General features: G+C 54.3%; 1 protein-coding gene across 1 annotated transcript; it reads left to right on the top strand.

Annotated features, from left to right (window-relative positions):
- The first annotated feature begins 1,561 nt into the window (after window positions 1–1,561).
- On the top strand, window positions 1,562–12,877 carry BAIAP2L2 (BAI1-associated protein 2-like 2). The gene is made up of 14 exons (XM_010183690.1): window positions 1,562–1,600; window positions 2,696–2,771; window positions 3,086–3,172; window positions 4,256–4,317; window positions 4,637–4,708; window positions 5,299–5,415; window positions 5,815–5,961; window positions 6,414–6,566; window positions 7,037–7,184; window positions 7,958–8,183; window positions 9,606–9,677; window positions 10,014–10,194; window positions 11,938–11,978; window positions 12,802–12,877. The coding sequence occupies exons 1-14, from the start codon at window positions 1,562–1,564 to the stop codon at window positions 12,875–12,877; spliced, it is 1,497 nt and encodes a 498-aa protein (XP_010181992.1).
- Window positions 12,878–13,769: the final 892 nt, after the last annotated feature.

Below are 13,769 nucleotides of genomic sequence, written 5' to 3'. Positions count from 1 at the left end.
GTAAATTTTGCATCTTTATAAATAATGTATGTATCTGTTTGGAGGCGTTTTGAGGAGTAACTTGAAAAACTGAATTGTTAATCATTTGCTATTGATGGGAGGGACGGCTGTTGTGAACAGTGCTTCTCTGCAAATCTAACGTGACTTGAAATAAAGAGACGTTTGCATTTGGTTCCACTGTCATGCAGTCCATGGCTGTCTTGTCTCTCTCTCTCCATCCTGCAAAACCCCAGAGAGGTTCTGGGCTTGCAGCCTCTGAATTTCTTACAGGGAGAAAATCGGGAATTGGGCTCCTAGAGGCACAGGGTTATACCCTTTGTGTGGGCTGAAGAGGTGAATGGCCTGTCCCGACAGACAGCGCTGGGAGCACGCATGTGGTGTGAGTGGCCCATGAAGCATTACACTGCATGCTGGGCTTACCAGTTGCAGCCAGTGGAGAGGCTTTGGATGCCCTCCCATGTGAGAGTCCTCTTGGAGCTGGAAAGAGGAGCACTGAAATCCCTTGTGATACAAATGACTGGGGATGGGGCTTTGGTTTTGGTATGCCCAGGTGGTTCCTGGACAAGGTAACTGCTGCAGGCCTGCTGGACCTGGTGCCTTCTGGTTCTGAAGGGACACAGCGGGCAGGAGTGTGAGTGCTGAGTCACGAATGAGGCTGAAAACTGCTTGTCTGCATCCTGATCTTCAGTTTCACAGATGGGATTGTGGAATTAAGGGGCTTTTCACGTGGAGGAAAGGTTTCCCCTACGTAACGGAGGGGCTTACCTTTCTGTGGAACAACATGATCACATCTTGGGATGGAGAGAACATGAGCTCCTTTCTGCTTTCCTCCCCTGCCTTGCAGTGTTCCCCTTGCCTCTTCATAAGCCTGCACCATCTCCAAGGACTTCCCAGAGTGATGCTGTGTTTGGGCTCCTTGCACTCAAGCAGGGAGAGCAGGAGGGTTCAGGCACAAGCTCATGTCTGCTGTTTGGGAGTCTCACACTGGGACTGGCAGGGATGCAGGAGGGCTGAGGCCTGGGATGGGTGGATATTGGCAGGGAAGAGGTGAAATCCGTTTTGAGCTTTTCTTAATGTTTCCCCTAGCCCCTGCTCTTTGCTGCCTGCAATCAGGAGCTGATAGGGATCTGACTGTGAGGGACCTGAAGATGCTCCACCAGCGCAGTGAGGCTGAGCGAGCCACCTCCGAGCAGTGGGCGAGCCACAGTTCGGTTACGCTGGCAGGTGGCTGGCTCCGCAGGTGCTGGGGCAGGAGGAGCTGGGTCCTGAGCCAGCAATCAATAATTCAGAGAGGCCCTCGCTGGCTGTCGCAGGATTCCTCTCTCCCCAGAGTCCGGTTTCTTCCAGAGATCAAGTTCCAGCCTCCTGGGCTGGTGAATTATTAAACTCCAGCCGTGCTCCATTCCCTTTGCACAGCATCTGTGTCTTCCTGCTGTCCTACCTCACCAGCGACGGGCTCTTTCACTCGCTCGGCAGCAGCAGAGTCCTCGAGGCCAGTATAGCACCTTGGGCTCTCCTTTACTCCTTTCTTCTCCTTGGGAGAGGGGAAAAAGCTCCAGAGATGGACCTGTCCTACAGGTCCACCATCTCCATCTATAAGGTGAGTGCTGACACCAGAGACTGCTTCCGTGTGCCTAGGGGAGATGTGTAGGTGGGAGGGGAAGAGCTGTTTTCTGCCAAAGGCTCCCTTGGAGGGTGGAGAGCTGAGGGCTGGATCCATCACTGAGCTGAACTACAGCAGCTCCTGTGGGCTCTGGGCTGTGTTTGAGAGCAGATGGCTGGCAGGAGGGGAGGGTGGTGTGGGTCTTAGGGCAGATCCAGGAAGGAATCGGGCAATCAAGGTGGTTTGGGCTTGGAGTATGAAGGGTGACATGCCTTGGTTGCTGGTGGGAAGGAGGAGCTCTGTTGGCTGTTTTCCCCCTTGCCCTACACACGTTGGTGCTGCACCAAGGCAGTGAGGGCTGGGAGGAGGGGAAAATGGCTTATTTCAGGCTCCGGTCTGATACAGTGTCGGCGATAAAGACCTTTGATAAATACAGGTGGTGAGGGCAGAGAGGCTGTTCTGAAACCGTCCATCCCCTCTCTTACCAAGCTGCTGACTCTGACAGGAAAATGTCTTGTTAGTGCTACACACGTTGGTGCTGCACCAAGGCAGTGAGGGCTGGGAGGAGGGGAAAATGGCTTATTTCAGGCTCCGGTCTGATACAGTGTCGGCGATAAAGACCTTTGATAAATACAGGTGGTGAGGGCAGAGAGGCTGTTCTGAAACCGTCCATCCCCTCTCTTACCAAGCTGCTGACTCTGACAGGAAAATGTCTTGTTAGTGCCTGGATAACAAGAAGTGGCCCTCACCCCCACAGGCTCAGGGGTGAGGGGAAAGGCTGCTCAGATCCCCTTGCAGTTGCTCTCCTGTCTGCAGTGGGTGTAGAGTCTTGGGAGAAAGCCACCTTCAGGCAACCACTTGGCTCTCCCAAGCTGGAGAGAGGAGTCAGGGAAGCCGAAGAGCAGCTCCCTCCGATTTGGGGAGCTGGCTTTGTGCACGGCTGTACATCACCACGGCCATCCAGCGTCATGGCTAGGGGAGCTCTCTGTGTCCCTGCTGTACCCAGCCAAACCACAGCGGGAGGGTGTTGACCTGCTGAGGTCTCTGGGGTGTGGGGAAGACCGGCTTTAACGTGCTTCTGCCTGGCCACAGAGTATCCTGGAGCAGTTCAACCCCGCGCTGGAGAACCTGGTGTACCTGGGGAACAACTACCTGCGTGCTTTCCATGGTGAGTGGGGTCCTGCACGGCCTGGGCTCCAGAGTGTGCTGTTGCACCCATCCTGGCTGTCCGCTGCATGTCAGGAGGGACTGCTGTCACCGAGGGCAAGACTGCTGGTCCCCTCCATGGCATGTCCTCAGCTGCTCTTACTCACTTTTCTCCTGCTCCAGGACTTGGTGCTGTTATTAGGGATGGGAAGAGATGATGCCTTTGCCCATAGGCGAAGTGCTAGGGGGTGGCTGTCCTGTGTGCTGCTTGCTGGAGCTGGTGACGGTGGAAAGGCAGGCCAGATCCTCCTTACCTCCTCTCTCTTCTTGTCACAGCATTATCCAAAGCGGCTGAAGTGTATTTTAAGGCGATTGAGAAGATTGGGGAGCAAGCGATGCAGAGCTCCACCTCACACGTGCTGGGTAAGGCCCTCCTGCTTGCCATTCTCTGTCCTGTGAGGAGCCATAGTCACATTTCTTTGGCCTTCTCCCTTTCCAGGTATTGGGGGAAGGAAGGCAGCTTCTCTAAATGCTGTATCACAGCACCAGGTCCCGTCCAGGCAGTGACAGTCAAATTTACTGTGCATCCTTGAATATCCCCCAAGGCCCCAATACTCTCCCCTGTATCTCTGAGATCAACGACTGAGCCCAGCTCCTGGGATGGACCTCCAGATGGGGAGGTGATGAACTTGTCATGGAAACCAATCCTTGCTGAGGCATCATGCCCTGAGAGCTGAAGCTTTCATGTTGGAGGAACCATTTTGCCCCTCCTTGCAGGCATGAAGGAAAAGCTGGAGAGCATGGACTGCCAGCAGCTGATGGGCTGTTGTCCCCCTGAGCCTGCAGCCAGTTGAAATGGCACCTCGGAGCCGAGGGGCTTACACTCTGCAGCGCAAATTCTGCAGCCTGATGATGGCAGCTGAAAATATGGTCAGGGAGCTGCTCTGATACTTAATATTTTAGTAAAAATATTCCAGCAGATGAGTCCCTTCTGCAGACTCCTCCCATCGCCTGCACCACCCGGCTTACTCTCTCCTGCTCCCTGGTATTGGTCTCTTCCCTTTATGGTTTTGTAATGCCAGCATCAATGAAGTGGGACTGCACACAGCATTGGCAGTGGCTGCTGTGGCTACTTTCCTGTAGGACAGCCAGAACTGTGCACTGCAGCTGGGGTGCTACTGGAGTTGACAACGGGGCTCATGGGGCTGCAGTGGTGCAGGAGCCCAGCACCTACAGCAGAGCTGAGGGGGCACCTGGGGCTGCAGCAGTCTGGCAGCTCCATGGGCTGGAGCAATCCCCCATTGGCAGTGCCTGGGGAGTGGTGGCGGAGCTGAGTCCTGAGGAGAAAGGCTGCCAGCCTCCCTCAGGGTGCAGAGAGCAGCACGTTGCGATATATGTTGGACTTTCACATCTATATATCATCAGCCTGAATGTCACTTCTCTCATATGCCTCCTTGAGTGCACGAGGAAGCGGCTGCAGGATTTTTCCACCCTTTCCTGTTTAAGGTGAAATCCTGATGCAGATGTCTGACATGCAGAGGCTCCTGAGCTCTGATTTGGAAGTTGTGGTGAGTGGTTTTCCTGGAGACTGGTGCAGGTGGGGGTGGGAAGGTGATTTCCTTAACTACAGCATGCCAGCATTTGCCTGATTTGCCCTATCTCCCACCCTCTGATGTGCCTGCCTCCCTGCTACCCCTGCTGCGTGTGGCAGAGCTGGCATGACCAGAGCCTGGCTGCTCTTCGGTGTTTGGTGCTGTTGGTGGACTGCTACCACCTTTCTGAAAGTGCGGTGGTGGGTGCGCGGTATGCTGAGCAATGCCCAACTCTGAAGATGTAGCACCCCATACGGTGAAGGGACGAGAGTGATGGCTTCTTGTCTTCTTCCAGGCTCAGACCTTCCACGTGGACCTGCTGCAGCACATGGAGAAGAACAGCAAAATGGACGTGCAGTTCATCAGTGTGAGTGGTGAACTCCTTTCCCCTCCTCAACCCCCTTTCCCTCTCCCCTCTACCCAAAAGCTCTCACTTGAGCACTTGAGGTGTTTCATCAGCAAGATTAAGGGGGACTTATTTTCTTCTTCCCTCATGGACCACCATCCCCCTAGTTTGGCTGATGATGGAGGGCTAAAGAGGGCAGACGGCTGTTCTTCGTTGTGCAGTGGGACTTGACAAATGCTTCAATAGGGCTGAGAGAATCAGCAACCCAAAACCAGAATTCCCAGCTTCCCCAAACCACAGCCTCTGCAAGGGTCTGGGTCCTGAGCCATGGTGGCCTGGCTGGCCATGCTGGTGGGTAGCGTCATGGAGGGGGGCAGAGGCCTGGGGGAGCTGAGTGACAGCTCTTGCCTCTGAGATCCTGAGGCTCATCAAAACTCTGGGGGTCTTTAAAATGAAGAGAAAGTTAAAAAAAGACATTTTATAAGAGGTTCAGGTGAGGCCTGATTTCAGGAGGACTCAGATGCTCAACCACCCATCAGAGCAGGACTCTTGCTGCATCCCAGTGTGGCCGGGTCTTAGGTTCCTCACCCAGCCTGGTTTCTCCCTGGCAGGAGAGCCAGAAGCAGTATGAGCTGGAGTATCAGCGCCGAGCCACCAACCTGGACAAGTGCATGGCAGAGCTGTGGAGGATGGAGAGGGCCCGTGATAAAAATGTCCGGGAAATGAAGGTGAGCAGGAAGGGGAGCTGGACAAAGAACTGGAGGATTAATTTGGAGCCAGGGCTTGTTTCTGAACAACCTTGTCCTTCCTTAAAAGCTGAGGAGTTGTCCCCCGTGTTCAAAAAGCAGCAGGCTTATCTGAAAAGGAGGAAACTCCTTTGCTACAGGGTGCTGCTGACCTGTGGTGCTCAATCATGCAGGATGTGCCAAGCCCTTGCCTCATTCAGCAAGCCTCAGCGTGCAAGGACTTGGTCTCTGGCACTCTGCTGTCCTTCCTCTGTGCTGCTCCAGCACTGCAGGTGGACCAGGAAACTGGTAGATCTGATGACCTATTTCAACCCTCCACGTGTGAGCACACTCTGCCGAATGTATGCTGATCCCTTCCTCTCTCTTTCCCTTGTGGCCCAGGAGAACGTGATGCGACTGCGCTCAGACATGCAGGTGTTCGTCTCAGAGAGCCAGAGGGAAGCTGAGCTGGAGGAGAAACGCCGCTACCGCTTCTTGGCTGAAAAGCACCAGATGCTCTATAACACACTCCTCCAGTTTTACAGCAGGGTACAGCTCTGGAGCTGAGGGAGCAGACAGCGTGGCTGAGGGGGAGCATGCAGGCAGGAGGGGGCCAGAGCTGAGCTGCCCCTTGGGTGAAGGCAATGTCTGTGCATGGACTGGGCAGGAAATTTGATTTCTTGCTGTGGGGTCTGTGCTCACTGTACCAGGCTGGGAAAGCATGACTGGGGGTGAGGATGGTGCTGACATGGGGTTGGGTGTGTGAGCGATGGGAGAGGGAAGGGCAATGTAAGGGTTTACAGCAGGGTGTTTGGGACCACGGAGTCTCTGGTGGAGGATGTCATCCCAGAAATTCACTCCTGTGGGGCTCTGCTCGGCCACTCCCACAAAAATAACTGTGGGAGGACCTGGTCTCCAATCTAATGCATGTGGCAGCCCTCAGCTCCCTCTGTAGCTGTTCTGCCCTGTCCATCATGCCCTGTTTTCCTCTCTCTCCCCAGGCCCGGGGCATGATCCAGACCAAAGCACCGCAGTGGAAGGAGCAGCTGGAGGCCAGCCGCAACCCCTCAAACAGCCACTCGCACGGTCTTCTCGCAGCCTCCCAAAGCCATGGGTATCCATCAGGCCGGCTCACCCCCACCCACCTTGAGATGGTAAGGAGCCCATGTTGGCCCAGCCTCCACCTGCTTTGGTGAAACACTGGAACAGGTTGACCAGGGAGGTGGTAGATGCCTCATCCCTGCAAACATTCGAGGTCAGGTTGGACAGGGCTCTGAGCAACCTGATCTAGTTGAAGGTGTCCCTGCTCATTGCATGGGGGTTGGACTGGGTAACCTTTAAAGTAATCTTCCAACCCAAACCATCTGTGATTCTATGGTGGCAGGGGTGCAGCTGCCCCTTTCAGGCTGCAGGGCAAGGCCAGTCCTTGGCCAACCATGGTACTTGCTGCCTTGTCCAGCTTCTGTGGCGGTTCCTGGCCAAGATAAAGGGAAGTATATGTATGGGCTGCAATGGAGGAACGTGTTGGGTTTGGCTCTCTGAGAGGCACTGGGTATCTCTCAGAGCATCTCCTGCTTGATGCAGTCCCTGTGGATATGTGCTCAGCCTCCTTTCCTTCCAACAGACCCAGAGACCCCTTGGGGACTTCGCTTCTCCCATGCCTGGGAGTAGGTCCAGCATCTTCTCTCCAGAGCCTGCTGAAATGAGACTGTCTCCTCAACCAGAGTCCCCCAGGCGGCCGCTGCGGAGAACACCATCAGCCAGTATGACCAGTGTTGTGGGGAGACACAGGGGTTGGGCCTCTCTGGGAGCAGGTTCAGCTCTGGGGAAGGACTGCCGCTCTGTCAGACCACCAGTCCTCAGCCACATCCCTGGGCATGGCGAGAGGGCAGTGGGAGCTGGGAAAGGCAAGGCTGAATGAAGCAGAGGGTGAGCTCAGCCTTCAGAGTAGGGTCCATCCAGAACAAGCCCAGGCTTTGTGGCTGGCTGTGTGAGGTTGGGAAACCACAGATGTACAATCTTCAAGGCCCCTTGAACCATGGGGGCTGGTTCTTGCTGGAGTTCCCATTTTAGTAAAACACCTTCCCCCATGCTACCAGATTAGATATTACCGTGCCCTACAAAACCCAGCCAGTTACCTCATGTCTCACCTGCTTTTCCTTCCTGAGAAAATTTAGCTTGAAGTGGTTTTCTTTTTTTAAAAAGAGGGCAGAGCAAGAGGAAGATGACCCAAATTCTGTTGCTCTAACAGGGTTGGGAAGAGAGCCATCAGCCAGTCACTGTACCAGGCAGTGCCTGTGCCCTAGATGTTTGGCCAAAGAGGACATGAAGCAAGTGGTTTCAGCTTGAGTTGATTTTCTCCTGCAAGATGAGTGTTTTACCCTTGCCCACACTATGCCCTGCTCTCTGCCCACAGAGAAAGGCCATCTACTCCTCTAGGGTAATTCCTTGGTTGGGGTAGTGCTGGAGAGGTCCCTCTGAGACAGCGTGGGTCTTGCAGGAGGATGCTGGACCCCAGCCAGACCTCTCTGATGCCTTCCTGCAGGTTTGCTCCCCACTGGCCGTACCTCCCGTTCGGGCTCCTTTGGCGAGGCCAGCAGCAGCAGTGAGGGCAGGAGGAGGAGCGGCACGGCGAAAGTGCAGGCTATCGTGCCTCACACGACGGGCGCCAACCGGACCCTGCTACGGTTTGACCCGGGGGACATCATCACAGTGCTGATGCCAGATGCGCAAAATGGCTGGCTGTATGGCAAGCTGGAGGGCTCGTCCACGTACGTGACTTCGGTGCTGTAAATAGGCCGGGTTCAGGCTTGGTGGGTCTGGAGCTGGGAGGCTTAAGCCCAAAATGGTGTGGGTGCTGTGTCTTATCCACCATCTGGATCACCACATTTGGAGTGTTGTGTTCAGTTCTGGGGTCCTCAGTTCAAGAAGGACAGAGAATTGCTTGAAAGAGTCCAGCGCAGAGCCACAAAGATGATCACGGGAGTGGAGCATCTCTCTTCTGAGGAGCGGCTGAGGGAGCTGGGTCTCTTTAGCTTGGAGAAGAGGAGACTGAGGGGTGACCTCATTCATGTTTATAAATTTGTAAAGGGCGAGTGTCAGGAGGAAGGAGCCAAGCTCTTCTCTCTGATGTCCAATGACAGGACAAGGGGCAATGGATGCAAGCTGGAGCATAGGAGGTTCCATGTGAACATGAGGAAAAACTTTTTTACTGTAAGGGTGACAGAGCACTGGACCAGGCTGCCCAGGGAGGTTGTGGAGTCTCCTTCTCTGGAGACATTCAAAACCTGCCTGGACATGTTCCTGTGTGACCTGGTCTAGGTGATCCTGCTCTGGCAGGGGTGTTGGACTGGATGATCTTTCGAGGTCCCTTCCAACTCCTAATATTCTGTGATTCACCATGTCCTCAGCCATAGCACAGGAGCTCTCCAAGCCGAGGACATGTGGTGGGGCAGGATAAGCATGGAAGAGTTGCCTCAGCTGCAGGAGCTTTGGGTGGAAGAGCCAGGGCTGCAGTGACACCCTCCTGGCTTGCATGGCTGAGTGGCTCCTGTCATGGGACCCAGCTCTGGGCTGTGAACTGCTGGAGTTACCTGAGAGGTCTGGCATTTCTCAGCTCACACCGCACCTGCTGCTGCCCCTTCGACACAGGCAGGGCATGGAAACTGCTGCACCCAGCGCTTACTGAATTACTCCCTGTGGTGCTGCCGGCTGACACCTGTTTGCAAAGCCTGCCCTGGTCCACACAGCATCCTTGCACCCTGTTCTGCAGGGAAGCTCACGCTCAGATGGGAGGTGAGCAAGAGTAGCCCCTTTCTGAGGGGTTTGTGGGGTGGAGCTGCTTTGCCCTGAGGAGAAGGGATTTTCGCAGCTTCCTTGCTTGCTGGCCATGGCGACCGCGCTCAGTTGGAGTGTCTCTTCCTGGATTGCACCATCACTGCTCTGGGAGCAGGGATTTTCCACAGTCTCTGAGATAAGCCACCCCTGCTCCAAGCTCAAGGACTGTCTCGCAATAACCCTGTGCCCCACCTAGGGATGAAAGATGTGCAGGAACCTTGTCACGCGTCCTAGCGGCAGCAGTGGCTTGGTTGATGTGTGGGGTGGGTGTAGATTAGGATTGCTGGGCCACTGGATCTTAAGAACCACAAACCATGGTTTCCTGGAGCTCATTTGTCTCTGTTGCTGTGCCCTAGATGCGGTTGGTTCCCCGAAGCTTATGTCAAGCCTCTCAAGGATGCAAGGGAGATGGAGGAGCCAGCCACCAGGTAAGAGGAGAACACTTGGCCAGGCAGGAGCTGGAGTGGCTCCCAGTTGGTCACTAACACCAGTGGGGTACCTGTTTGGGGTGTCCTCCATGGAGAGCTGCAGTGCTCCCAGGCTGGAGCACCTGCTGAGGGCCTTGCTGTGCCCTGAGCTCTCCCAGGCTTACCCTAAATGGCTCCCCTCACACGTGCAATATCTTCTCAAAGGCGCTTGTGACTGGCTCAGTCTAAGCCATGTGGTTTTTCTCCAGAGACATCCCACAGATGTGTGTTGTGGCTAGCACCTCTGCTGCTCCCTATTCCTTGACTCTCACCCCTCTGTCTTCTCCTCTTGCTCAGGTCCTTCCCACTCCGAAGCAGTCACAGCATGGATGACATCCTGGACCATCCCAGCACTCCTTCTTCTAGCAATTACTGGCCCTCCGCTGCCCAGCCCAGTTTGCCGAACCCACCTCCCCTCTCAGTGGGTGCCACCAGTCACCAGAGTGGGGTGGCCACCCCGGTCAGTTCTGTCTCCAAGGTCAGTGCAGGATGAGTGACTGGCGAGTGTGTGTGGAGTGGGCTGTATCTGACTTTCATCCTTTAAGGCACACTTTTTCTGCTTGGCCTGCTGAGAAAGAAAAACACCTTCCAGATGTTGGGGTGTGACTTCCTCCCTTCCTGAGCTAAGGGGTCATGTTGGCACTGGCCTTTCTCACCCAGTCTGTTTGCATGACAGCATGTCCTGGTGGCCCCTGCCAGTCAGCTTTGTGCATGCAGATCCTCAGTGCCTGGCTTTGCTCCCCCAAGGGGCTGCTTTTCTGCCCCTGCCCTCCTCATTTCTCTCTCTTTTTGCTCACCAGGGACCCTTCAGTTCAGTCCTTTTCTCCATGACCTCCCAGCCTGATTTCTGGTGGCTCCAGGGCAGCACTTCTATCTGCTAATAGTAGGACCATGGAGTGATCAGGCTGGGCTGGGAGTGGGTGACCAGCTGACAGAGATGCCATCATCCTCCTCCCTTCAGAGAATGGAGGGATGCTTCGTAGGGCTCCTCTTCTAAATTCAAGCAAGGGTTGAGTTGAAAACACAGCTAGGGGTAGGGGAAAAGCTGAGAGTGCAGCCATTTTGGAGAGCCTTGAAACAAGTTGTGTCCAACCTATGGCTTATGGCTCCACTTGTCACTGCTTCCAGCTGCGGGGAATCAACTGGTAAGGACAGTCAGAGTTAAAGATAAGGACCTGGGAGAGGGAAGGATGGTGCTGCCTGTGAGGTGTTTACTTGCTCAGTCTCATAGGAATCTGGGAAACCTCCTCTCTGGATATTGCTTCCAGGCCACTGCAAGGTTGCAAGCAACTGCATGACTCAAAGGACTGAAAAATGTAACATTTAATTACTCCCTTTTTCCCCGCTTCATGTCCTGCTCTGTGATTTCAAGGACCCTCAGGCTGCATAACTCAGAGGAGAACAGGCTCTGCAGCCTGTAACCTGCCCATTTGAAGTACCATGGCAGAGTGATTGAACCTCATTAGAAGTTTGACAAGACTCAGCCTTGCTCTAAACTTCTGCCCAAGACATCCTCCAGTTGAGCCAGGAGCAAATGGGGGGTGTTTGCCCTCCCAGCTGGAACACAGATGGCCACATGTGGCTTTCATCCCTGCCACCAGCTACAGAAACCGGTGTCCTTTAGCAGGCCAGTTGTCACTGATCCTTCACTAGCTACCGGCCAAGAGTAAGGGCCACAGGACCTAGGTTCATCTTTCTCATTCAGGTTGGTCCACATTTAAGAAGTCTATGGTGTGCAGCACTAGAGCTCATGAGTTCCCTGTGGATGCAGGAAGCGTTTGAAGGCACTGATGATTGATGAAGTCTTTGCCACGATGTGTGGGCAACATGAGGGGGGCATCTCTGGCCGTGCTGGTGGGGTGCAATGTAGCTCAGACTGTCACTGTTTGCTGTGCTTTTCAGACATGACACTTTGGGGACCTGAGACATCTTCTTTCTTCCTCAGCACAAAGGGAGGTGTCCCAGGGGAATAGGGAACCTGTGGTGTAGGGGCATCCCCTCCACTGCAGAAATCACAGTGTTAAAAGTAACAGTGAATTAGTGGGCTTTTTCAAAGCTTGAATGAATGAGGAGTCACAGTCCTGTTAATAGGACTTGAGCTCCATAACTCACTGAAGTCTTTTGTGAAATTTTCCTCCATGTGTGTGGTGTCTCCTGCCCCACTTCTGTCTCTGCATTCCCCACCCCAGACCTCTCACTGCTGCCTTTCTTTTCACTGCAGAAATCAGGAGCATTTGACCAGCGCCCTGAACTCTTCCCACGGTGAGTGAGGTGTAGAGCTGTGCCCTGGAATCATCAGACAGGGACACACACACATTATTTATAATACTATTATTGTTTAATCTTTTGAATTATCAAATGTGGGAGGGACTGGGAAGTGTCTGGAGGAGAGCAATGTACAACCCACCTTCTGGTAGAGGAAGTGGATGCACAGATGTGGCCCATTCTGGCTGATTGGGAAGGCTCTCTCTTGCCTCTGGTGATATGAGGTAGGACTTGAGCCCCCTGAGCAGATGGCCAGACCTGCGTGCTCCTTCTAATCCATTTTGAATAGCCACAGTAGCAGCTTGCAGTCTGAGCATGGAGCTACACAATTCTTGCAGCTCTGCCTGCTTGGAAAGGGTTAAGGTGTAAGGGATGTGTCTCTTAGCTTTGCTCAGTCAGGTCTGTGGAGATAAGACTTGCCATAAATCGCTGCTTTCCTTCCCTCTGCAGCTGGGTTGGTGTCTCCATGTTTCTGACATGGTGCTGTGACCTCTTTCTGCTCCCTGACTCCTTGCTTTGGAGGGTCAGGAGCGACCAGTGTACGGTGCCAACGCAAGGGACAGCTTTATGCTAGTGACTCCTCTTCATTCTATGGAAGAGGGAGGGTGAGAAGCCCTAAGGAGAGCCCAAGGGGGGGGAGCCACATGGGAAGCTGCAGCAGGGTGGGTTAAGGAGGGAGAAGATATACTCAGCAGCCAGCTTTATCCTTGGCATGGAGTTGGCTGTCCAGCAGGGCTAAACAGCCTGTGCTTGGTCAGCAGGATCCTTGTGTGGTCTCTGCAGATTTCCTGATGGTCACCCATTTTCTTTCCCCTTCCAGAGGTACCAACCCCTTTGCCACAGTCAAGCTGCGTCCCACCGTCACCAACGACCGCTCGGCACCCGTCATCCGATGAAGCAGGGCTGAAGGCAGCACAGAATTTCGGCAGGGAAGGGGGAAGCATACAAGTGACAGGCTGTGACCCCCAGCTGGGCAGTGACCTAGTGCTACCACTCATGGAGTAACCTCTCTTTTTCCCCTCCATGTCCTCTGGGCCATGGGGACACCTCTTGCCTGATGTGCTTTAGCCAGCAGCAGACCTCTGCTGTTCTTTTTGGATTGCCCCACTGTCCCCTCTCTCTGTGTGATGTTACTGTACTTGAGTGGGAGAAGTTTGGTGGTGCTGGTGGCCTGGGAAAGGGGATGCTTGCTGGTCTGGGAGGGAGAGGGATGGATGCATAAGATCAACTGCATGGAGCAGGATGAGGAAGATGAAGCTTTGCCAGCCCTGCTGTGGGCAGAGAAGGACACTTGCTGAACAGTGCCTTTGCTACCAGAAGAATGGACCGAAAAGGGAGGAGGCCACAAGAAGTCTTCCAGCAACCTGGCCCACCTGATGGGGTCTGCAGTGTGTAGCTCTCTGCTCCTTTGGCAACCGTGTCCATTTGTAGCAGCATCTGCCCCTTCTCACCCCTGGGGCAGCCCCTTGCCTTGTTGGGCAGCCTTGGGGCAAGGTGGGGGCAGGTGATGGCGCCTAGTGATGCTGCCCTGCTCCTTTGCTTATTGTCCTGTGGAAAAGATTTGGGTGGTTTTTTTTAAATAAAATGGAGAATGCCACTTCTGTAGCCATCCCAGTGGCTGAGCCATCACCCTGGTAAGAACACGCATTGGGGAGAAGGACATGGGGCCCTTGCCAGCACTGGGGCTATGATGGCTGCCCATGGTTGGGGTGTTGTATGCTGTAGGACCAGCCCACGATGGACATGGAGGGCACCAGGAGGACTGTACTGACCACTACCAGCTACCCC

Source organism: Mesitornis unicolor, unplaced genomic scaffold (genome assembly GCF_000695765.1).
Source record: "Mesitornis unicolor isolate BGI_N332 unplaced genomic scaffold, ASM69576v1 scaffold15244, whole genome shotgun sequence".
NCBI lineage: Eukaryota > Metazoa > Chordata > Aves > Mesitornithiformes > Mesitornithidae > Mesitornis > Mesitornis unicolor.
The sequence above is the reverse complement of the archived record's forward strand: the minus strand, read 5'-3'. Positions and strand labels throughout refer to the sequence as shown.

Coding starts and splice junctions, on each gene's coding strand:
- BAIAP2L2 (XM_010183690.1), top strand. CDS start 1,562: ATGGACCTGTCCTACAGGTCCACCATCTCCATCTATAAG. Junction 5,416..5,814: donor AAAATGTCCGGGAAATGAAG/GTGAGCAGGAAG, acceptor CTTGTGGCCCAG/GAGAACGTGATGCGACTGCG. Junction 8,184..9,605: donor AAGCTGGAGGGCTCGTCCAC/GTACGTGACTTC, acceptor GCTGTGCCCTAG/ATGCGGTTGGTTCCCCGAAG.